General features: G+C 42.9%; 1 protein-coding gene across 1 annotated transcript in view; it reads right to left on the minus strand.

The window, feature by feature from the left end:
• LOC127191534 (neuronal acetylcholine receptor subunit alpha-7) overlaps positions 1–24,372 on the minus strand; it is a 115,844-nt gene that overhangs the window by 40,700 nt on the left and 50,772 nt on the right. The window contains exons 3-4 of the mRNA XM_051148663.1: positions 21,764–21,808; positions 11,595–11,704 (exon numbers count right to left, since the gene is read on the minus strand). Coding sequence (XP_051004620.1) covers positions 11,595–11,704; positions 21,764–21,808 — 155 coding nt within the window. The remainder of the gene's footprint in view (positions 1–11,594; positions 11,705–21,763; positions 21,809–24,372) is intronic.

A 24,372-nucleotide genomic window follows, 5' to 3' on the forward strand; every position in this document is an offset into this window, starting at 1 on the left:
TCCAAATAATCCAAGGTGAGGGGTGATTCAGCAAGCTGCAATGGGAAGAAAATGCCTCCATGGAAGACAAGTGAGTTTACAGAGGAGAAGAGGTGACAGAGCTGGTGATGTTTGTTTATGCAGCTCCAAGTGACCTTCTCTGTCTTCTTTGTAGACACTAAAACATCACTGAAAAGAGATCTAGGAAGCCTGTTCCCAAAGGCGTGTGCTTTCAGCCCCAGAGGAGGCCCTGCAAAGGCTTCTTTCTGTACCTATGGAATGTCAGATAGCTTTAGCTCAAAATCATCTTCAGGGTCGGTGGTAGAGCGCTTGCCCAAATTGAGGAAGGCCCTGGGCTCCATCACCAGCACTACCCAAAACAACAACAAAATCTCCTTTGCTTACTTCTGAGGCCCAAGTAGATTGCTATATCTACACTGTTCATTTTTCTCTTCTTGCATCGTTGTTGTTCCTTCTTTACTATCTAATGGTCTGAAGAGGACAACACTGCTTCTGCTTCTCTCATAGCTACTCCAGCACTCAATACAGATATCAGTCTGTACATTTCTCACTTGTACATCCAGCAAGGACCTTTCTATCAGACCCAAACCAGAGAGGCCCATCTGTAAACTTCCACTATTACTTCCATATTGATAATAGTATTATACATTCTACCTAGCAGCTTATAGAAGTGTCTCCAAAACAGACCACATCCTGGGACACAAATCTCAACAACAATAATAATGAAAATGTAACTATGTGCACCCTATCTTAGAACAATGCAAGAGAGCATAGAACCAACAGCAGAAGATTCTCTAGGAACAACATGAACTAATGAAGAACAATACATTACTGAATCGTGAGTCAAAAGAGAAATTGAGAATTTTTTTTTAATGCTGGAACTAAATGAAAGACACACACACACACACACACACACACACACACACACACACACACACAGAGGATCCCCTATGGGATACATTAAAAGCAGTCCCAATAGGAAAAGTTATAGATTTAAGCATTTACATTAAAAAATGTAGATAGAATAAAATAATGACTTAATTTTATGACACAAAAATTTGGAGAAACAAACCTGTCTTGGTTAGGGTTTTATTGCTGTGAAGAGACACCATGAGCACAGCAATTCTTATAAAGGGAAACATTTAATTGGGGCTGGCATACAGTTTCAGAGGTTTAATCCATAGCAGCATCCAGGAAGACATGGTGCTGGAGACAGAGCTAAGAGTTCTACATCTCGATCTGCAGGCAACAACAAGAGACTGCGACACTAGGCCCAGCTTGAGCATAGGAGCCCTCACAGCTCACCCCCACAGTGACACACTTCCTCCATCAAGGCCACACCTACTCCTCCATCAACTCCACATCTCCTAATTGTGCCACTCCCTATGGGCCAAGCGTTGAAACACGTGAGCCTATGAGGGCCATTACCATTCAAACCACCACAAAACCCAAACCAGTTAGAACGGAAGAAATGAAAGACAGGAACAAAAATCAATAAAGTAGAAACAAAGAAAACAGTAATAAAAAAAAAAAAAACCAAAAAGTTGGTCTTTGAAAAGGTAAGCAAGATCAATAGACCTTTAGCACAGTTAACAACAACAACAACAACAACGACTCAAATTAGGGAAACACACAACAGACACCATATATATTCAGAACACTATCAGGTAATAGTTTAAAATCCTATATTCCATTAAGTTAAAAAAAAACTAGTAGATGGATAAATTAATGAATTCATCTGAACTACCAAAGTTAATGAAGAGGAGATCACCAACATAAACAGGAGACTGAAACAGTAATAACATTTTCTGACAAAAAGAAAAGCCTAAAATTAAAACAAACATACAAACCCAGGCCCAGATGGATTCACAGCAGAATTATGCCAGAATTCCAAAGAAAGTCTACAATCAGTAGTTCTTAAATTACTACCCAAAAAAGAAAATAAGAGAAGAAAGAAAAGAAGAAGAAGAAGAGGAGGAGGAGGAAGGTGAAACTGAAGAAGAAACTGAAGAAAAATGTGTAAACCCCTTCTATGAATTTGATATCTAATATGTTTGATATCTAATATCAAACCCAGGCCAATATCCATGATGAATACAGATGTAAATTTTATTTTTTTTTAAAATACTTGCATACAAGTACATATTTAAAAAAAAACATTATCCACCATGATCAAGTTGGTTTTATTCAAGAGATGCAGGTATCAAAAATGTAATATACTAAATAAATAGACAACAACAAAAATTACATGATCATTTTAATAGATAAAGAAGAAGTTTTTGACACAATCCCATATGGCTTCATGGTAAAAGGCCTAGAACTGGGGGGGAAACATCTCAATGTAATAAAAGCTACTTTTGAAAAACCCACAGCCAAAATCATCCTAACAGGAAAAACGAAGCAACCCCAGTGAAATAAGAAATAAGACAGGGTTGTCCACTCTACTCACTCCTGTACAATATCATGACTGCAACCCCAGCTAGATTAGTAAGACAAGAAGACAAGAACACTGAAGGGGTAGCTATAGGAAAAGAGAAAGTTAAATTATCCTTACTGGTGTAAAATGTGATATTCTCTTTTTTAGATGACAAAAGTAATATTAAAATAACTTTTAGAAAATCATAATCAGCACATATTATGCAAGAAAAATATTTTCAATAAAAAGAAAAAAAGCATTTAGAGAAGATCAACACTTAAAGCAAATTAGTAGGGTAAAAAAAAAAGTATCCTTTCTAAATATGAATAATAAGCATGCTAAGAATGAGACTGTAGAAACACTCCCATTCACAATAGGCACACACATACACACACACGTGTGTGTGCACGTGAAAAAGTCTAAAAAGAGCGAAAATAAAATAAAAATAAATTTTTACAATAAAAGCTAAACTTTTTAAAAAGGAGAATGAAGAAGAAAGTAGAAGAAGGAAAGATCTCCCTTGCTTATATACGAGTAAACTTAACTTTGTAAAAATGACCACCCTGAAAAATATTTTTATAGATTCAATGAAATTCCCAATGACATTCATCACAGGGATTAAAAATACACTAAAATACATATATTCACATGAAGCCTTTATTAGATTGAGACACATTCTTTGCAGTCTTACATGCTCTGTGACTTTTATCGTGAAGCCATCCTAAAATTCATAAGGAAACACAAGGAACCTGGGAAAACCAAAGCAATCCTGAGCAGGAACAAAAATGATGGGAGGGTAGCTGTGCCAGATTTCAAGTTATATTTCAGAGCTATCGACATCCAAACAGTATGGTACTGGTGCAGAAACAGATCTGCAGACCAATAAAACAAAATAGAAGACCTAAGTATGAGTACACCTAACTTTAGGCATCTGGTATTTGACAGAGATGATAAAAACACATCTTCAACAAGCTGTGCTGGAAAAACTGGATATCTACATGTAGAAGAATAAAATTAGACACATATCTGTCACCCTACACAAAAACAACACTAAATACATCAAAGACCTCAATGTGAAACCGGAAATGTGGAAACTGCTAGAAGAAAACATAGACAGTATCCTACGTGACATAGGTGTAGGAAAGGAAAAACAAAACAATCCTTAGGGAAATTACAGGCCCAACTCCCTTTCTCCTGGTAAGAACCCATTCAGCAAGCACCTGCCATTCCTGGAGTGCCTCTGCACATAAATGAGGCATCTCAGTACCTTAGCCCTGCAGCCAGCAATCTTTACCCACCCTAGAAATCCCTAGCCCCTCCCCAAAGTTCTATGTAACCCTCATTCACTCAGAATAAAACTGATGTGCCTCCCCAGAAGGTGCAAGTCACCATTTCTGTCAGTGTTCACAGGCCACTAAATTCCCAATTCATCCTCCTGCTCCTTTGTCCCTGGGACTAGTAGCCAACAACCCCCAGAACACAAGACAGCCACCAGAGTGGAAATGTGTATAAACTCCCACAGCAGGCACCAGGCGAAGGTCTGCTGGTCTTGGCCTTTCCTAGGCCACTCAGCCCTCGCTTCTCGGGCAGCTTATGATATTAATAAGATTTCCCATTGAATTCCTTTCTAACATTTATTATACAGACTTCACAACCCCACTGCTGTGTCCAAAGCTCACCTTCAAATGCTGCTCAGTTGGGCAAGACTATTTGTGTCCTCTGGGGTACAGGGGCATAGAGAGGATTCCATGTACTGGCCTGAAACTACACCCAAGACAGCCTCATCTTGGCCATCAAGAGTGCAAAAGAACCTCGAGAAAACACCAGCGGTGGTTTCCTCTCTGCTGGAAATTTTGCTCAAACTCTCACAAGGTAACTGGAAAATTTCACCCCAAGTTCCATCACAGGAATGCCCCTGCAGTAGTTCACTAGGAATTGGGTCAAAAACTGTGAGAGCCCAGCATGTCTATGTTCCTCACCATGGTATCACCATGATGTGTGCCACCAGAGGCCCGATGCAATGAGGTCAATTGGCCATGGACTGAAACCAAGAACTCTGTGAGCCCAAATAAACTTGTCCTTTTTTTAAACATTGTATGGATATATTCGTGGTGGTTTGGACTAGAATGGCTCGCATCAGCTCATATGTTTGAATCGCTAGTTAGTGGGTCTATTTGAGAAGGATTAAGAGGTATGGCCTTGTTCGAGAAGGTGTGTCACTGGTGGTTGGCTTTGAAGTTTCATTTAAAAAAAAAAGCCATTCCCAGTTTGTTCGTTTTTTTCTGCCATGTGGTTACGTCTCATGATGTGAATTCTCAGATATTGCTCAACACCATGCCTGATGGCCTGTTGCCATGCTTCCTGCCATGAAGCATGAACTCTGACCCTCTGCAATTCTGAGACAGATAAGCGTTTGTCTTCTATAGGTTGCCTTGTTCATGGTGACTTATCACAGCAATAGAAAAGTAACTCAGCAATATATTACAATGGCAAAACAATAAACAGATATATTATTATAATCAATACTCACCCTATTATGCAACTTAACTTATACAAGTTAAAACCCAGGAGTTTTAAAACCTTACATGCATTAAAACATGCACTTTACAGATAGGACCAGAGGCATGAAAAGTAGTTAGCTATATGACCTGAGACAGGGGGCCAAGCATCTCCACATACCACTTTCTGCCCTTGAGAAGTGTGGATGAACATGCCAACCTCATAGTCTAGGAATGAAAAAATCCCTGGCACCAGGCAAATGCCTAGTAGACAGGACTTGGTTCCAATGTGTTTAGGTAAGAGGTCGAGACAGGAATTGAACTCATCTGACACCACAGGAACTTTTTCAGAAGGTGAAAACTGGGGAAGGCAGTATACCTAAAAGTCAGCTAGTGACAGCTACTCTGGTGTACCCAGTAGCTTCCAGGCAGTCTGTATTGGCTGGGCTCACAGAGGCACATGACAATGCCACTAACACACCTCCTTCCTTTTCTCCCAGTTCCTAAGAGGCTAGAGAAAACAACAGAAGTTACGCAGGCTCAGGGCCATGAGCAGGGCATGTGCACAGTGCAGAAGAAGACAGAGTAACTTCTGGGCAAGGTCACCTGATGGCTACGAGCTGGGAGCAAGATAGGAAGGAGCTATGAAAAATCACTTGTGAATTATTCAGAACAAGGGAGAAATGGAACAGAAATTTCATAAAAAGATCATCCTCTTCCACTCACATAGTCAGGCCCCGGACTCTGGGTCCCCATTCTCCGTCCCATCCTTAACCCTCTCCCGTCCCTGATATTATGCTACCACCCAGTTCTTTTAGCCACACAGGTCTCTTCTATTCCTATAATAGATCCAGGGACATGTTCTTGTCCCAGGGTCATAAAAATAGATACTTTTTAAAAAAATGATGATACCTGCACAAATATAAATGGGACATTTGTCAAAGATGACATTTAAGTCATTCATTGACAAGGAAATAGAAAGGCATAGAAAAACTGAGATGCATCCAAAAAAGAGACACATGCGCAGCCAACCCACAAGGCTCACATGACCTGTGAAGAGAGGAACTCACCCACTTACCCACTAGACAGAATGCATATGCTTTCCCATGGACTACACTCGCTTGCTTTGCTATCAGTTTTCCAGAATCTCCAGAGTTGACAGTATTCAGGCAGCAACAGGCACAATCCACTGCAAAAGCAGACAGCCAGCTGTTGCAGGGAGCATGCCAAGCTGAGCTGTCAGTGGACCCTGGGTATCTCAGCCTCCGTTGTCCATCTCATCTCTCACAAGCACGACGGACAGGCCTTTGCCCTGCTACTCTCTTTCCGCTCCTTGACACTGCAGGACATGTTACTCTGTGAAAGTCTCCCCCCTGCCTCTGACTCCAGTCCCATTGTCCCCTCCCTGCTGTTTTTTCTTTCTGGGAGTAGCTACAGTCTGTCACATGCTCTCCACTTTGCTCTATGAGACAGGACCTTGATCTCGTTTGACAAGGCTGCATCCTCAGTACATCATACAATGTGTAATGGGAGTGTGGGGCCTTCATTCAATATTGGCTGAATGAGTCAACAAATGAAAAACAAACAGTACCAGCATCCGGGGGAAGCTGGGATGGGCCTTTTGGAAGATGAGCCTGGAAATGCAAACATAGATAGGCTAGCTCCTCTCATTTCTGTAAAACATGCCACTGCTTCCCACCCACACAGCTTAGAAAGAACACCTTCCATTAGATGGAAATATTTGACAATGCAGATACTCCAAATACCATAGGTGTTTATGACTCCTCTCCAGGAGATTTCTGCTGCATCCTAGAACTCTCCTGGTAGTTACTGAGACATACCCTTGTGCCTACCAGGGCCCAGGCTTGATGGCAGGGTTTTGTTGACGATTGGACCGACCTCAGTTCTGGTTCCAGATACCATGACTGAAGAGGTGTTAACTCTCATAACATTCCATGGTCCTTCCTTGAAATCCCATTTCACTTATGAGCGCATGTGGAACCGCTGTGAACACTCTCCAGCCCATGGTAGAACAGGAGCCTCCTAGTGAGATACAGACCTGGCCTTCCAGTTCTCTGCTACCTCCCTCTGCTTTGCCTACCTGAGAACGCCCAGCCTTCGCACATCCTGAGAAGCCTCCTTCCCACTCACAAAGCTTCACTCGGCAGCTGTGCTCCCCACTGGAAGCCAAGTTTGGGTACATAACCACCCTGGGGGAGCGCGAGGGGGGGACTGGACCTTGAGGGTAGAGTTTGGAAAACAATATTGACAATTACATTGTCTACGTCCAGGGTCATGTCAGCTGCCTCTCCAGAGGCTTTTTGGTCCATGTATGGGGCAAGCTATCAGCGCGCTAGCAGCTTTGTACGAATCTTAGCCCTAGTTTTCCCAGAACAATGTGAGATGGCCTCATGGCACTTTCTAGTGAGCATGGCCCAGCTGCCGCAGGGCTGTTTGCTTTTCACCACCCTTTTCCCTTTACACTCATCCTCCTACCCAGTGCTCCTTGGCATCACTTCCCAAATAAACCACATGCACTGACATTGCAATCTTGAGTTCATTCTAGAAGAACCTAAGACTCTTGACAGGGGGAAAGGATCTGTTCCAATAATGTGCCACTCATCAGCACTATAAGAAGCTATAACTGGTTGGAGCACACAGGCATCTCCATAGGCTTTCCCTCAACTAAGAGGTCCCAGGGGATGGGCAGAAGGATACTTGCCTGCAGAGGTGAAAACATAGCTCTGCACAGTCTCTGAAAGAGATGTCCAAGCACCAGTGCTGCTCTCTGATTCAGAGCTATCAAACCCATCTTTAAATACATTCATTAAAAGTTTCCCATTACTTCTAGACAATGGACAGGGCATTCTCCACAGTTGAGTGAAGAGTGGGGACTGATTTTCACATGAACTCTGGTGCCCCATATTCGACCACGTCCCCTTGATGGGGAGGCCTGGTGGCATTCAGAGGAAGGATAGCAGGCTACCAAGAAGAGACTTGATACCCTATGAGCACATACAGGGGGAGGAGGTCCCCTTCAGTCACAGTCATAGGGGAGGAGAGTAGGGGGAAAGCAGGAGGGAGGGAGGAATGGGAGGATACAAGGGACGGGATAACTATTGAGATATAATAGGAATGAATTAATAAAAAAATAAAAAATAATTAGAAAAAAGTTTCCCATTACTACTAAAATTTTCTCTTACTAGGTAAATTTTTAGAAAACGATTCCTAGGAAGGCTGAGAGTTGTTTGTGGTGCACGGGGCAGGGGCCACCTCTATATCACAATACAGAATTCTCTTGTGTAAGGTGACTACTGACACCAGAAAAGCATTAAACTCGATCCAAAAAGAGGGAACTGTGACAAGCCATCTATAATTGCTACTGATTTTGAGCTAGACTGCTCAGAAGAATCCTTGAACTGACAGCTCCAAGGGAAGCAGAATAAAGTGAGGGAGAAACTACTGGAATCAGCGTCAGGCCGAGAGCTCTTACTGATGCCCATCCTTTCCTTGCAGCAGTCCAGCAGGCTGGCAACACATCACTGGTTCCGCATCCAGCAAAAAAAAAAAAATATGCATCAGCCCATTGTAGAAGTGGTGCAGAGACAGCTCTTTTGCAGTGACCCAGCCTCCTTAAGCATGGAGACATGCATTAGACCTCAAAGCCATAGTGTTACACACATGGACTCAGGCACCAAACTGGAACAAGAAGTTTCTTATGGTTGTGAAATATCTCCAGATGCCCCAACGTTAGTTCCAAGAATGATGGCATCTTAACCTCTCTCTTTGGGAATAGCCCCTACACCGTCATCCATGCATGAATGGACCACAGTATGTCTATGGGCAGAATATAGTATTCTGAAACAAAAGGATCAAATTTACACCTCTCAAAATCCCCCAGTATAGAATACCAAAAGGCCAACGTTTTTCAGAATACACACCTGTGTTTGCTATCTCTGGTGTTGAGTTCTCAACTCTTTCATTTATTTCTCGGTTGCTAATGCGATTTCTTTCATTTCTTTTATTTATCCTTTGCTCTTCTTTTTTATAGCGCACATATGTATGCATGTATTGAGGGGAGCACATATGCCACACTACACATGTGAAGATAAAAAGGACAATTCATGGAGAACAGTCAAGGGAAGTGAAATCAGTCCACTTCTCTTGAACATGCAGGAGGAAAAGGCAGATGGTGAACTCAAGAGAATAGTTACCACACACCAAAAAAGGAAAAAACTCTGCAGGGTTTTTTTTTTGGTTTTGTTTGTTTGTTTGTTTTTGTTTTTGTTTTGTTTTGTTTTTTAATATCTGGGGGCAAGTAACCAGAATAGGCGGAGCCTCTGAGTGGAGCGAATGGCTATTATGGAACTTCTTGGTTCAATCTTAGATGCATGGCAGAACTTCTTCTAAGAGTACTCCCAGCCACCAACCTGGGGGCACCTAGACCTGTGAAAGAGGACATAGGAATAAAGCCAAGGTGGTGTGATCCTCATCTCACACTTAGCCCTGAGCCACGGCTGTCATCCCTCGCCAGCTGCCCAAGCCAGTTAGTGTGTGTCTCTCGTCCCCAGGAACTGCAGTATACCAACGCCACATGGAGCAGACTTCCAAGCAGACAGGTCTGGTCAGGCCAAAGCATCCAAAAGAATAATACAGTAAGAGTCTGAGATGCTAAAGCCACTCAGTTAGAGGTAGTTTGCTTACAGCAATAGAAAAATAACCCACGTCTATGACTGGCTTTAATACAAGTCTGTGTAGCCTGTGCACTTTACCTTGTTTGTGTGTGTATGAAAGCCAAAGAGCTAGCAGCTGATGTGCATCACAGAACTTGCATGTCCCACTGAATTAGCTATCTTTGTGTTAGAATCTGACAAAGGACCTGAAGCAACTTAAGGAAGGAGCTCTTTCTTTTGGCTCACTGTCTCAGAAGGTTCAGTTCATGGCTGCCTGGGCCCAAGAGACTGTGTACAAAACATCATGGCTTCAGGAGCTTCTGGCACAGCACAGCTTTTCATGTTTTCAGGGGACCAGTAAGCAAAGACGGTAGGGTAGGAAGTGACAAGAGACACTATACCCTGAAGGACCACCCCACCCCCCACCAGTGACATATTTCTTCTATCTAGGCCAACCCTCCAATTTCCAGAAGTTCCCATAACAGCACCACCAGCTGTAGGTGAAGCTTTCAAAATAGGAGCCTGTGTTAGACATGTCAGATTCAAACATGAACATTAATTGCTTAGCAAAACTAAAACAATAATTGAGGTGGCCCCCCTGAGCTCCATGAGGGACACTCTGATGACATGATCAACCGACATACAGAGAAAATAACAGGGAAGCTGCTGAAGTGGGCCAGACGGGCAGGAGCCTTGATTATGGTTTCTGCTCTGTAGGGGACACATTCCTAGAGCCTGGTGCCATATGTCTGGTGGAAGGTGCTCTATCTGTGATCCTTGCAGTTAATTATATGGGCTAATTAGTAACTCTCAATTAGCCCGAAGTTTGGGATCATCAAACACTTCATGTTTCAGAGTTAGCAGTCTTACACACAGCCATAAAACCATCTCTCATTGCCTCATTATTGAAATTCTACTACATTATAAACATATTCATACTTTCAGATAAAACTCATCAGGAACTATGAAACACAGTTTTAATTGGTAGATGGCATGGTCCTCTTCCCACCTATAAGCGCACAACGGCCACTGAATATTGGCTGTAACAGGAACTTTTTTTTTTTTTTTTTATTCGCCTGTTACAATGGTTGTCTCAGAGGTTTACTGCTGCCTTCTGCTAACCTAGGCCTAGTCCTGGAAGCTTCTCACTGCCATACAATCTAAGCTAGGCCTAGAATGTTTTCAGCCTCTGAGTCTTACTGTTTAGTAAGCTCACCCTTTCTTGTTCTTTCTGAGCTCTGGGCCGGCTGGTTCAAGTCAGCTGTTCTGGCTCAAACTCTTCTCCCAGCTGACTTACACAGTCTGGTTTCTCTCTCAGCCCTTGAGTTGTTCTGCTTGGCCTCAAACTAACTCTAGCAATTTTCTCTCATCTCTTGGCTCCTACTCATTCTCTGGCTCCTTCAGTCTTCACCTGAGTTCTCTCTCTCCAAACTGTCTCTCTATTACTGCCCCGGTAAAACTGCACACCACACCCCACCCCCTCACCCCTGCATTGCCCATTAAGTAGCTTCCCTTTCCTCTCTCTTCTCTTCTAGAGAAGGATGTTCTATAGGAACTCAGTCAAAAATGCAATAAATACCCAGTGCACAATGGAGAACAGGTCAGATGAGAACCTAGGCCTAAACTGTAGTCTCTAGGGCACATGCCGTATGGCACCTTCTGCTGCGGACTGTAATGGCCACCATTCAGAGACAGCAAAGGTACTGCCTTAAGAATGCTTTATGTTCGTATAAGTGCAAAACAGTCTTATGTAGCTGTAGTGCAGCCCCTTGGGAAGGCCACCTCTTGGCAGCAGGTGGGACAACCTGAACTTACATGCAAATACAGAAATACCAGCAGAGGAACAGAGCAGCCTCCCACAGACCTGCCCACTTGGAAAGGCTCACAGGGAGCAATGGCTCCAAGTTAAAGATAACACTGACAGCTTTCCTTGTAAAATACTCAAATATGCTTCATCGCTACATGCATGCAAGGGAAGATCATTTTCCATCTGTCAGGCGCGCTTACCTGTTATAGAGAAGAATGTCTGGTTTCCAAATCTGCCCATCTGGGAAGCGAACACTCTTTACTCCGGGGTACTCGGACATGTTCCACTGCAAATAGTGATCTGTCCAAGACTGACAAAGACAGACTATTAGCAGCATTTCCTTCCCTAGCCTACTTCTATTTCTCGTAAGAAATTATTAGGGACGTTCGAAGCCAGAAAGAATTCAGACATTATTCTATAACTGAATTGCTACTTCTAAAGTGTAAGGAAATTGGGAATTAAATAATCCCTTCTAAAACGGTCCAGAATAGCATTAAAAAAATCACATTTGGGGACCTGCTGTCACCGTGACCACATTTGCATGATGGCATTAAAGCCAATTCCAACTCACTGCACAGCCCTACCCTTAGGCATCTCCTCCCTCAATGGACTAGTTACTTCTAGTCAAATGAATAATGGTTCTGCTTTCCAACTTTTTCCTGAAAGGGCATTTTGAAAAAAATAATAAATACATTCACTTATTGCAACTGAAATAAAAAAAAAAAAACTATAGAAATGCCAGTCATTTGTTTCCATAAAGCAGAAGCCCTCAGAACTTCTGGGGGGCACACTTAAGTATGATTTCTGACTTTGTCTTATGGACAGTACTTTTGAGTCAACAAAGTGATGCCTCAAACCTTGAGAGAACACAGACATAGGGATGAGGACTCCGGAGCACTCATGAGTAGAGCAACTCAGGGTCAGGTCCTCCAGAGTGATCTCCATCCCCAGGAAGGTCTACAGCCCTTCTTCCTCCAATAGGCAGGTACCTCCAGCCATTCCCAAACTGCAGAGATATCACCAGAGAGTAGATCTCTTACTGACAGGCAACAAGCCTTTCCCCATTCGATCTCAGGGCTGGCACCAAAGGGCCCCCCAACTCTAATGTGTTCCCGCTGATGACGTTTGTGTGGCAAGGTTCAGACTTTCAAGGATTTAGGAAGGTTTGGGGTGCTATACTTCCATCTAGAACCAGAGTGTCCCCTATATTCAAACATATTCTCACTCTCATTCCCTGAAACTCATCCACGTGTTTATGCTAAGATACATATAAACACTTCAGTTGTATAGAAATCTTCATTTGATTTGCAACCATATGTGTTTGCCGCGAAGTTATAAAACAGTATTCAAGGGGAAGAAAACTGAATTGTCAGAGCTATTGGACTTGGAATATACGGATGAGCATTGTGTGTCTAGAGCTACAGGTTCTGGCAATGAAGATGCATGGCTAGGTCTCAAGGGTCGAGCCATCCTCTGGAGGACCCACAGTGTTCTAAGTCGACTTCAGAACCAGAGTAAGCTAAAGTCAGAGACCAGGGACTATTCACAACTAGGGACCTCAGCAAACGACGATGTTAAATTAGCTCAGCATCCAGCATCATCACTGGAACACTAACACCTGTCCCACAGGGTTCACAGGTGATGAGATCTATAGGGAGTCGGACACTGAAATGTTCTGGCTCACTCAAGTGGTTTGCTGGCAGCTCCCAGGTACCAGCCAAACCATGTTTGTAACAGCCTACTCCATCTGGATATACTTGGCTCTATTTCCCCTTTCATTTCTCTCCTCTGCTTTGTTATCAAAACTCTTTCCTCTTATACTTAAACCTGAGATGCTGCTCTGAATGAATCACAGTGGTCATTATTGTGCCCATAGAGGCTAGGGGTCCATGAATGACCACTGAAGGCATGCTAGCACAACAGACAAGGACCTATCTCCTAAGCCTGACGGCATGACGGCCAGAGGAGTGGGGAAGTCAGAGAACACAATCTCCTAGTTGTTCAAACTTAAGACCACTTAGTGATACCAAGTCAGAACCTCCTCACTCCTCCTTTCTTTCCCAACATCCCCTGGTTTCTGAGAGCATGGCTATGGGTGCTCCATCGCCCTGTGTAGGGTACCATCACTGCTATTTTGCCTGCTCAACACTGGATGTGTTGTCTCCCAGCTCACGACAATCCAAGCTTGTCCATGTGCTGACAGAGAAGCAAGCTTGACAGCTCCATATTTACACTGCTCACCAAGTCAAGACTCAATTGTATCATCAGGCATCAAGTCAATTGAACGTCTAGGTTGTCTCAGGGCTGGTTCTTGAAAAGCAATTTCTCTGTACTACAAGCCTTCAGGCATAACAAACAGAATGGATGCAGTCTCTGATGGTGCTGATCTGCACGTGCAACTTACTCTCCCTGAAGTCAAAACCATCCTGACCTGGCAGTGGGGAGGACCGGCTGCAAGAATCTTTGGAATCAGACAGACCTGGCCTGTAAGAGATTTGCTGTGAGAATGCAGGAGGCTGAATTATCTTTTTGGAGCTACAATTTCCTGTGTGTACACATGCCCTTAGGATGAAACATGAGTAAAAAGCGACCATGTCTGCAGCAGCAGGGCAAAACCATGTGGTCCTTGTAGGCAAGCAATAAATGAGGCCTGCAGAAGACAATGTTTTCACTTTACATAGCACTACATGGCATGGGGCTACTGTATCCCCAACATCTGAGATACAAACAAGGATGTGAAAAGCATGGGGGAGGCAACAGGAGGTGCTAACACATCATGGGAGCCTATTGGCAACTTCCTAAGAAAAGAATGTGAAATCAGGTCCTTGTAGTCAGATTTTAGAAGGAATGGATGTGTGCTCTCAAAGCATTTTCCGTCACTTGGATCATGGGTCTGTGGGGATGGCAGCCTAAGGCATATCTCTCCGTGGATAGCACCTGGCAACCTTCCAACATGGCAGCTCTTGAGGAACCACGTGAATGAATCAGACAGCAAGACAGCCCTAGAATGAAGAGTGTACAGGTTGTAGGGTGACAGAGGGAAAGAGGGGGTGGCAGTGCAGAATGTACCACTGTGCAGACCGTTATACAGTTCTGACACCTGACCTCTATGAACCTGTCTTGAGTTCGCGGGGAACTTTTATTTAAATGTGTGTCTACACAGGGCATGAAAACAGACGAAATAACTCTCCCAGTTCTTGGTCAAGGGAGTCCAAGAAATGCCCCAAACAATAAAGATTATTGATGATGCTCTTGGTTGCCTCCCAGAACTTGAAGGTAAAACACATTTCTGAAGATACTACATACTTTGGTTGGACACAGGACTTTGAGGAATCAAGCTAGACCCAACCTGGAAGCCTCTTCAATGACTAGCTCTCACAGTAAATGATGGGACTATGCAAGCTGCCATGGAATGGAAACCATCCGTAGACCTATCCAGCTGTAAAGCCTTGGAACCACAAAAATAACCAGCAAGGCAAGACAGCCTCAATGGTAAGATAGTGGCACTCATATATTGGGAGTAACCAAGAGCTCTATAAATAGACTAGAGGCCCATTCAATAGGAGGAAATTCATGTTGAGTAATGTAAACCTAGCCAGCTACCTAACAGCTAGTGATGTCATGGACCCTAAAGAAGAACCTGTGACTGCCACTTGTCTAAACTGGTATACTTTATAATTGCATTATAAAGACTTTCATTATACTCACAGATAAGTGATAAGTGTAGCTCTTAACCCTCATCAAATAAGCATCTTTATGAAGCAGGCAGAGAGCATCACAGAAACCCACAACTAGCTATAATGCAGAAAACAGCTGGTGGTGGTGTTCCTAACCTCCAACGGATGTGACTACAAAACAATCCCTCTACCTAAGGCTCAGAGAACATCACAGAAAATGGAGCGGAGACGTTTAACACCATTCACTGGCATGCCAACATGGATGGGGAAATATCACAAAGCTCCATTCTGCTGAGAGAGAGAACATTAGTCTTCTCCAGGGACCAGCACCCTGGTAGGTTATCAAATATCCAGCGGTCAGCCCTAAACACACATATACATATGAGCAATAATAAATGGATCCAGTAAGGTACATTTGTGTTTCCTCCCCCCTCTCTGTATTTGTAATAATGAAAGTGTAAGAGGTCCATAATTTAGCGAAGAGTGGGTGAAGACACAAGAGAAGTTGGAGGAGGGAAGGTTGGAAATTATATAAATACACAATACAAATGTATGAAATTCTAAAAATAATTACTTAGAAAGAAAATGGTGTTTTCTTTCAAAATGTATTGCAATGTAATGAGAAATACATTTGGTTTTCTTCATATAGAGTTCCTTAAACTCCTGTGACTTACTGAGTGGCAGGAATACCTTTTGCTAAAATCATCCTTTGGACCACATCTGACTTTAAGCTAACGTAGCAACTTTGGGGTTGGACCTCCTCATAGCTTGAGGAAGAAAGCCTAACTCCATAAAGACAAAGTACCTCATCAGAGACTGGGGATGCTAAACCCCACCTCACCCTCAAATTCAGAATTAGGGGGTGCATTGGGGACTGAAGGAGATAACTTCGGAACAAAGCACAGTGAAGTTCCAGGCAAGTGCGTTCATCATGGGGTACACAGAAGGGTGGCTGTCCTGAGAAGCAGGGTAACTCCTCACTCAACCTGTGCCCTAGTACCTCTTACACACCTGTTTCTAAGGTGCATCCTTTAGGACAAATACATGTAAATGTGCGCCTGAAAGACTTGGTCATCTTAGGAAAGTAACGAAGCCAAGGCTGCAGAACCCTGGGTTAGAGTCAGTGTGATGGGCATGGGTATCCAGGGCAGCACATTTGCAACATGTTTATGAAGCAGGAACAGCCTCAAGGGACACAGTCCTTGCGCTTGTGGATTCAGATATTAACTCAAGGTGGATAATATCAAAATTGAATTAAATGGATATCCAGCCGGGTTAGAGATTTGCTGTTGGTATTAAAAATGAGACCACATAATTGGTGTCAAAAAACATCATTCAATTTGGGGAAAAATTCTTCTGATCAAGTATTTTTTACTCAAAGGAAGAATGTGAGTCCTTTCCTGTCGACATTTTTCTGTCTCTGTGATGCCAGTGTCACCCACCTTGTCCCAGCTGCAGTCCAGACCCCAGCAGCCTACTGATGGCAAAATGCGTAAACACAATGTGTGGTATTTCTGCTCCACAGATAATGAATGCAGAAAATTAAAAAGGAAGCAGTTTAGAACTAATTATGGTTTACAATCTAATATTCTGTGATGTGAGTGCTATTATTACTATAATTAGAATTAGAACTCTAAAAATAGAGAGTAAGTACAGAAAGATGAGGAAATTTGAAGGCATAATGGCTGATATTCTAAAGGGGGAAAACAGATTTTAAAAAGTAAATGCATGCATCTGGAAGGTTCCAGTGTTTCTGTAGAAGCCAAAATGTCCTCTGTCATATCTTCCCACACATTAGATCAAAGATGTCTAGCAGTCCCCCAAAAATGATTAAAAAGAAAAATAAACCTTTGCAGAATGAATCTCCCACCAGCTTCCTCCCAGGGTAGGATGAGACTCTCAGAGATCAGCAACTCAGGATCCTTCGGGCTGCTGGAATAATCTCAATCATGTGAAATGAAAGACAGCTGGGAAAAGGGGTAACAAAATCCACAAGGGGTAGGTCAAGGAGAATTTAATTTTTAAAAAACTTTTGTGACTCTGCCATTTTGACTGGATTGAAAAATCTATAATTTGCAGAAAATTGACTTCAGAGCTGAAACACCCTGGAGAAAAGATTATGTGGATCAGATTTCAGAACAGAACTTAGTGAAATGAAGCTGCAGGAGCTAAAACCCAATGCTAAAAACATTCCCTGACAATCCACCTGCCTCCTGCCCTCGCTGATGTTCCCTGGGAACTCTGGCCTTGCTACCTTCAACACTGAGCTTCATTTTTGTCCATGTCCAATATCAAGGCTAGGTCAGGCCAGGCAGGTGAGTAGCCAGGGAATACACAAATAAGAATCAATGGATGGCTGTTTATCCATTGTCCCAAGGAAGCTCCCATGCCTGCCCTTGCTGACAGACAAAGCCCAGTGTCCATCCTCTGACTAGGACTTACTCAAAGTAATGCCAGGGTGAGGCAAGGGCACAGTGACACGGGTTTTCATTCTTAACTGTTTAAATTTAAACATAAGATTCTTGGGAGTCTTTGAAAATGCTGTAGGAAGGCAGCATTACAGCCCTCCACCATCTTGGGTATCACTTTCCAGTTCAGTGTCATCACTGGATCTTTAAGGGCACACTCTGCATAGTAAAAGACTAACCTGGGTAGGCTGCAGTGATGCAGGGACACACAGTAGTGCCAGCCTTGCACATCTTCCCTCTAGAAGAATCAGGCCTCTCTTTGTCTTCCATTTTGATAAAGCAGAACTGTTCCCACCTGTGACCTCCACTGTACACCCATCCATTCTTATAATATCACAGAGAAAACCTTGGATTTGCTATGGTGATCATTCTTATTTTTGTGATTAGCTAAAAAGCAATTGACACAGAACTGCACATATTTATAAAGCACAGAATGCTAATATAGCACATGTATATAACATATAATGATCAAATCAGGGTAATTAGCATCCTATCTCCTCCAACATTCATCATCTCTCAGTGCTTAACCTTTCTTTAAATGAGTTAATTGCATGGCCTGATTGTAAAAGGCTGAAAGAGGAAATGTGGCTAACATATTTCTAAGTGCTTCCCCCCCCCCGCCATGGCTATGGTCAATGCCTTCCACAAAGCAGACACTCCCAATGGTGAGTTCAATGGGATTTTAAAAGTGAAACTCTTGAAATTTCTGCAAATGCAACTCGTAATTAGAACTAAAGCTTGCTTCAAAGAAATATAAAGATCTCTAGTGATACCCTTCAGAAAACAGGTGTTCACTCATGGAATGTCTGAACTCAGCACAGTAATAGTCTTGTTATAATTTTCCTGGAAACCATCTCCCTTTAAGATACTTGCCATGTCTCAGAAAGTGTTGTAGAACAATGAATTTTTGAGGGCCAGGAAGGGGGTCACATAGACAGATGTCTGTCCATCTGTCAACAGCACATGTTTCTCTATATAGACCGGCATGGTGGGGTAAAATTCCAGCACTTGGGATGTAAAGCAGGAGAATCACTGTTGTTAAATTATCAGTATAGGCCTAATAATGTTTATTATTATAGCAATATTTTCTAACCCGCTAGCAATCAATCAGGACACAGACACCTGCTATATTTTAAATAGCCTTAGTTAACCTGAGGCAAGGCAGATATTAATATCCTAAACTACTTCCCATAGTGGGACAGGTATCTCATGCCATCTGGTTTTAATAATTTCTATCAAGCTATCTCCTATCCATAATCCCAAATACTTGCTAATGTTTTTCATCTGGGCCAAATTTTCCATTCACACCGGCCACACACTTCTCCATCTAACCTATGATGGCCCAACTTTCTTCTCATTTCTTCTCAAGGTTCTTTCTGTCTCCTCAAGCCCGGGAACCTTAACCACACCTACCCATTTGCAGAGCCCAGGTGATGGCCTTTTATTGGTCAAAAGGTGGGTCAGAGACAGCAAGCAGTAATTAGCATCAAAATACACCAGACCATCCTCCAACAAATTACCTCAAGTTCAATGCCACCCTAAACTACACAGCAAGCACCTGACCAACCATGTAGCTGTTTTGTTTTGTTGGGTTGTTGTTGTTGTTTTTCTTTGCTTTTTTTTTTTTTTTTTTCTTCTTCTTCTTCTTACAGGTCCCGGAAAACAGTCATTATCACATCCCAGAGTTCCCATAACTTTAACTATTCCGAGTATCCCACTGTGTAGAGGAGGCTTTACTTTGGATCATATTTATTCCCTCTGCCCCAGGTTGATGTAGACTTTGGGGTTTGTTCATTCCTTCAACAAAAGTTATTCAGTGCCTATTGCACCGCCTATTCCAGGTGAGGCAGTGGGCTGCAATCTGGAGGTACAGTGGGGCTCAACCCCAACACATAATAGTTTATAGTCAAAGGGAGAGAGACCTGAAGGCAAAAAGCACATAGACAAGTGGATGCTAAGTGTGTAAAATGGTAAAAAGTTCCTTGGGACAAAAGAGCAGTAAAGAGAATAAGTTAGGGGCTGGAATGGAGCTCAGTAATAGAACATTTGTCTAGCATTGTTCTTCTGTTCACAACAGTGAAAAGAAATAGGTGAGAAACAACAAACAGGCTAAATATAGCATGGGAAGGCTTGAGAAGAAGCAACTGAAGAGGTAGTGTCTTGGAAAACAAGAGAAGAAAGCAAGGGAACCCATGAAGAGGTGTTCCAGGTAGGGGGAACAGCCCATGCAAAATCCCAAGTCAACCTTGAGCAACATGTGTGGATAACAGCAAGACAGCAGGGAGCAGAGCAAGGAAAAAAGAATACAGAGGGAATGTAAGAGAGAAAAGATAAGCAGGGACCAGAACCTCGCTGGCTTCTGCTCTTAGATAATCTAGGGAGACCAGGGCCCTGAAAAGGGGAGGGACCTGAGCCTAGAGGCATTCCTTTTCGCTTAGGTCACTCTGGCTGCTATGAGAACAGACACAAAGAGGGATGGAAAAGGGCAGAACAGGACGGATGTCCGTAAAACTATACTGATGGAGGTGAGAAAGGCAGAGCTAGAACAGGGGGAAGCCATGGGCTGGTGAACAATGATCTGGTTTTGAAAGTTGAGCTACCAGAATCTGCTAAAGGGTTCACTGTGAAAGGCAGGAGCCCAGGGGGACACTGAGATTCCTGGTCTGAGCAGACTGGCTGCCATTTAGCCAGATTAAGATAACTGTAAAGGAGGCAAGAATAGGAGAGGTGGAATGAGTGCCCTCAAGGATGTAGCCAGCCTTCCCAGACATCATACATCTGGGCATGAACAAAGAAGGCCAGGAGAAGAGCGTGCATAAGCAGGTAGGCTGTGTTGTCTTAATCTTGCACGGGAATAGCTCCAAAGCTCTACGTTGTCATTACAGACAGCTCAGTGAGAGGGCTCCTCTGTAGCTAAGTGTCTCCAGCACCTGTTCTTCTTAAACTTCGGTGAATTATACACCAAATTATATACCAATTATATGTCCTTAAATCAGTTCAGAAGTTTTTTTTTAATGTACTATGGCCTAAAGGATAGAAGCTATATAAATATTTACATTTGAGAGAAATCCAAGTAGAATAATTAATGAAGGAATTTCAAGTATACATTTTTGCAAGAGGACAGAATCCTAATTTAAAAAAAAAATGCACTAGAAACACAAGTGCACAACTACACATGGCAATGATTGTACTCACAGAGCCCAGGATGGTGGCACAGGAGGACTGGGCATTCAAAGCCAACCTGAACCACATAGCAAGACTCTGTCTTAAAAAGAAAGAAAAGGAGGAGGGGGTGAAAAGAAAGAAACTAAAATAAGAAGAAGAGAGGAAAAGAAAGAGGGAGAAAAAAGCAGGAAATGAATTCAGAGGGAGGCAAGAGCCCATGTAAAATACGGGAGACAACTGAAGCTGTGTTTATAAAATTATATGTTCACAGAATTAGAGTGGCATAAAGACTCCAGCTAAAATAGAGTGACAGTTTTAAACTCAGATTCTAATATTTACAATTTGATGGAACTGATATATTTTGCAATTAAATAATCTAGATTAGAAATTTGCATGTCAGATTATAAATTCATGGATAAAATACAAAGTAAATATTTTTTTCCAAAATGCTAACAGCCAAAATGTTTTGGGATTCAGAGGAGATTTTGGAATGGTTTGCATAGACTTAACCAGATGAACATCCCCAATCTGAAAATCCCAAGTCCCAAAGACCTCAAAATGTTTTGTGCTTCGAAGCATTTTCTGATTGCGGACTTTCAAATCACGGGTGCTCAACCCCTCTGTCTCCTCTCAAGTCTAGAACACGGAGTGTGGACAGCCTGGGTAAGGATCCCTCAGGCTCCTTCAAACATGCAGCTCTGAGGCACACAGACAAGATGAGTGATACTTGTAAGCTCAGAAGAAACTGCAACACAAGCCATCGACCTCTAGATGTGGCCCTGCATCTGATTATTTTTCTGGTTAGTAATGTTTTGAAATGCCCTGAAATCATTCAGCAATGAAATACAACAAGCGTAGAGTCCCGCTGCTATCAGTCTTACATACACCCTTGGTTCAAATCCTATGGACATGACAGTCTGAATGGAGTCCTCCAGGGCTCTCAGTTGGCCACTGTTGGGTCAGGGCACCAGCCTCGGCTCTCTCAGGAACCTCTTTCCATGCAGTCTGAATTCATGCACAAGGGGCAAGAACAGGCAGGTAAGGTCTATCTGAACTTACCATTTGCAGCCAAATGTTAGTAGTTAAAACTTGGTTCTTCTCATCCTTAAAAACAAAAAGAAAAAGGGGCAACATAAATATGGCTTATGTGCTTCACAAAAGAGGTCATGATAAAATTATTCATGTACAAATCTGACTTTGGGGATCGGTGTTGTGTGTAGAAATTAGAATGCACCAGGCACTTCCAAATCTATGCCAGCAGCATTTCCCCAGAGTCAAGCTTTTCTATTTATTCTGAAGTAATACACATTTATTACAGAGCACTTACAAAGGACAGCAAAATATAAAGAAGAAAATTAAAATCAGGCCAGCCTTCCATCAGAAATGATGCCAGCTAAGACCTTAGCAATTTATCTTTTTATACCCCCCACCCCACCCCAGGAAGAGGGATGATTATATGGAGCTCCCAACCCATATTAAGGGTCTCAGTGGGCTATTGTATTGCTTTCTCCTTACATGGGTCTGGGCTCTTCCCTCTTTGTCTATCCAAGTGGCAACATGTCAGACCCCTGATGTCTCTAATGTAAATACGAGCAAGGTGAATAAACACAGTACAACCTTACGAATGGGCTCAACACGCTTCTATCTTTCTGATTTCAAAGCCCATTTCTTCATTTCCAAAGTTGGATCCAGCCAAGAACCGAGTCCACATACCACCCCAGTGTTTGGGAGAGTATAACTACCATGGCTTGGTTCAGACACTGGGCGTCTCATAGATTTGGGTCTTGTGTCTTAAGTCTTCCTTGAAAGCCCACATGCTAAAGGCACTATCTCCACCTTGGCATTACTGGGAGATGGTAGTACAAGATGAGTTCACCAGGAGGTTCTTGGATGAAGTGGAGCATGCACTTTCTAGATGCTTTAAGATGCCAGCCCCTTTTTCCTCTTTCCTTTCCTGGTCATGAGTGAGCAGTTTTCCTCTGCCATAGGCTTCCACCATGATGTGCTGCCTTACTACAAGCCAAAAGCAATGGTAGCAACTACTTACAGACTGGGACCTCAAAAACAGCAAGCTAACCCTTTTCTCTTCATATGTAAATTATCCAAGGTGTTTATTCTAGTGCCAGAAAGCTGACTAGCATAACATCTAAAGGAATCGCATCAAACGAGGTATTTCCAACTGACATGCCAATGGCTCCCTTTTATTAGCTGGCCACACCCAGCTGTGTCAGCAGAACATAAGTGCAAGTCCCAGTACATTCGGTGGTGGTTAAGAGCACTGGCTGCTCTTCTGATAGACTCAGGTTCAATTCCCAGGACCCATAAGGCAGCTTACAACCATCTGTAACTCTAGTTGCATGGGATCCAATGCCCTCTTCTGCCCTCCCTGGCTACCTGGCACACAAGTGGTACACATACACACATGCAAACAAAACAACATTAACACATAAGAAAAAAATTTCAAGTCTCTATGAGCATATAAAGGGGGAGGAAGTCCCCCTTAGTCACAGTCATAGGGGAGGGGAGTAAGGGGAAAATGGGAGGGAGGGAGGAATGGGAGGATACAAGGGATGAGATAACCACTGAGATGTAATAAGAATAAATTAATAAAATAAAATTTAAAAATTAAAAAAAAGAAAAAATTTCAATTAAAACTATGTAAGGAGACAAGTTATACTGAGAATGCTGGCAGTCAATTCCAATGTAAAGGAACCTGAAAACTAGCAACCAATACCCTCTGGGGAAAGTTTTGATGAAGCCCTGCCCAGAAGTGCACACTTTTAATTCTTGTATCAGGAACTGCCTAGCTTGGTTCAAGAACAAACACACACCCAAGAACTGATCCCTGGCATAAAAGCACAGGGCAACTTCCAGGGTGCACTGGGTGGCTAGGAGTGCACACTAACCCTTATGGAAATTACAATGTAGCTGCTACTAAGGAATTAGCAGCAAGAGTTTGATACATCAATGCCCCTGTGTGCAGATGCTTATCCAGTGGATACCTATGAAAGTGTGTGTGATGGGTAAGTCTGAGTCACCAGAAGACTTGGCTGTCTGTGGATGGACCTGGGACAAAGCACCAGGGTATCCCACGCCAGGGCTGCAGTCCAAAAGACACAGAAGTTTGAGCAAAGCAAGAAATACATCTACTTTTCTAAACTAAAATGTGCCACAGTGCTCAGTAGTAAACCATCGCAGGTCAACATGCCCCATGCTTTAGGCTGAGTAAATGTGCCTGATAGAGCTAAATACACTTCAGTCACGGCAATGATCCTCACATTCCTGATCAATCCTCAACACTATTGGGAAGCAGTGCTACGTTCTTTAGGATGTGTATCTGTTGCTGCAAGTTATTAGGCAGCTGTTGTTACTAATGGACATAGAGTTAGGGAGCATTCCATTCAGGTGCTTTTCATTCTTTTAATTGCATTTGTGCCTGCCTCTCCCAAGAGAGGCTTCTGTGGTTTGGGAGCTCAATTACTACCAATCTAATTAAAAGCCTTTCTTCTTTCCAGAGTCTGGACAGAAACCTCATTAGAGTGACACTGGATTTCCTTGCTGTGTAGCAGCATGGGACCACAGCACAGTGCTTCAAACTGTAATCAAGAAGCAGCAGCCAGCCACCACCTGGCAGCACAGCAATGCCAGACAAAGAGGTCCATGCCAGG

Source organism: Acomys russatus, chromosome 7 (assembly GCF_903995435.1).
Source record: "Acomys russatus chromosome 7, mAcoRus1.1, whole genome shotgun sequence".
In the NCBI taxonomy this organism is placed as follows: domain Eukaryota; kingdom Metazoa; phylum Chordata; class Mammalia; order Rodentia; family Muridae; genus Acomys; species Acomys russatus.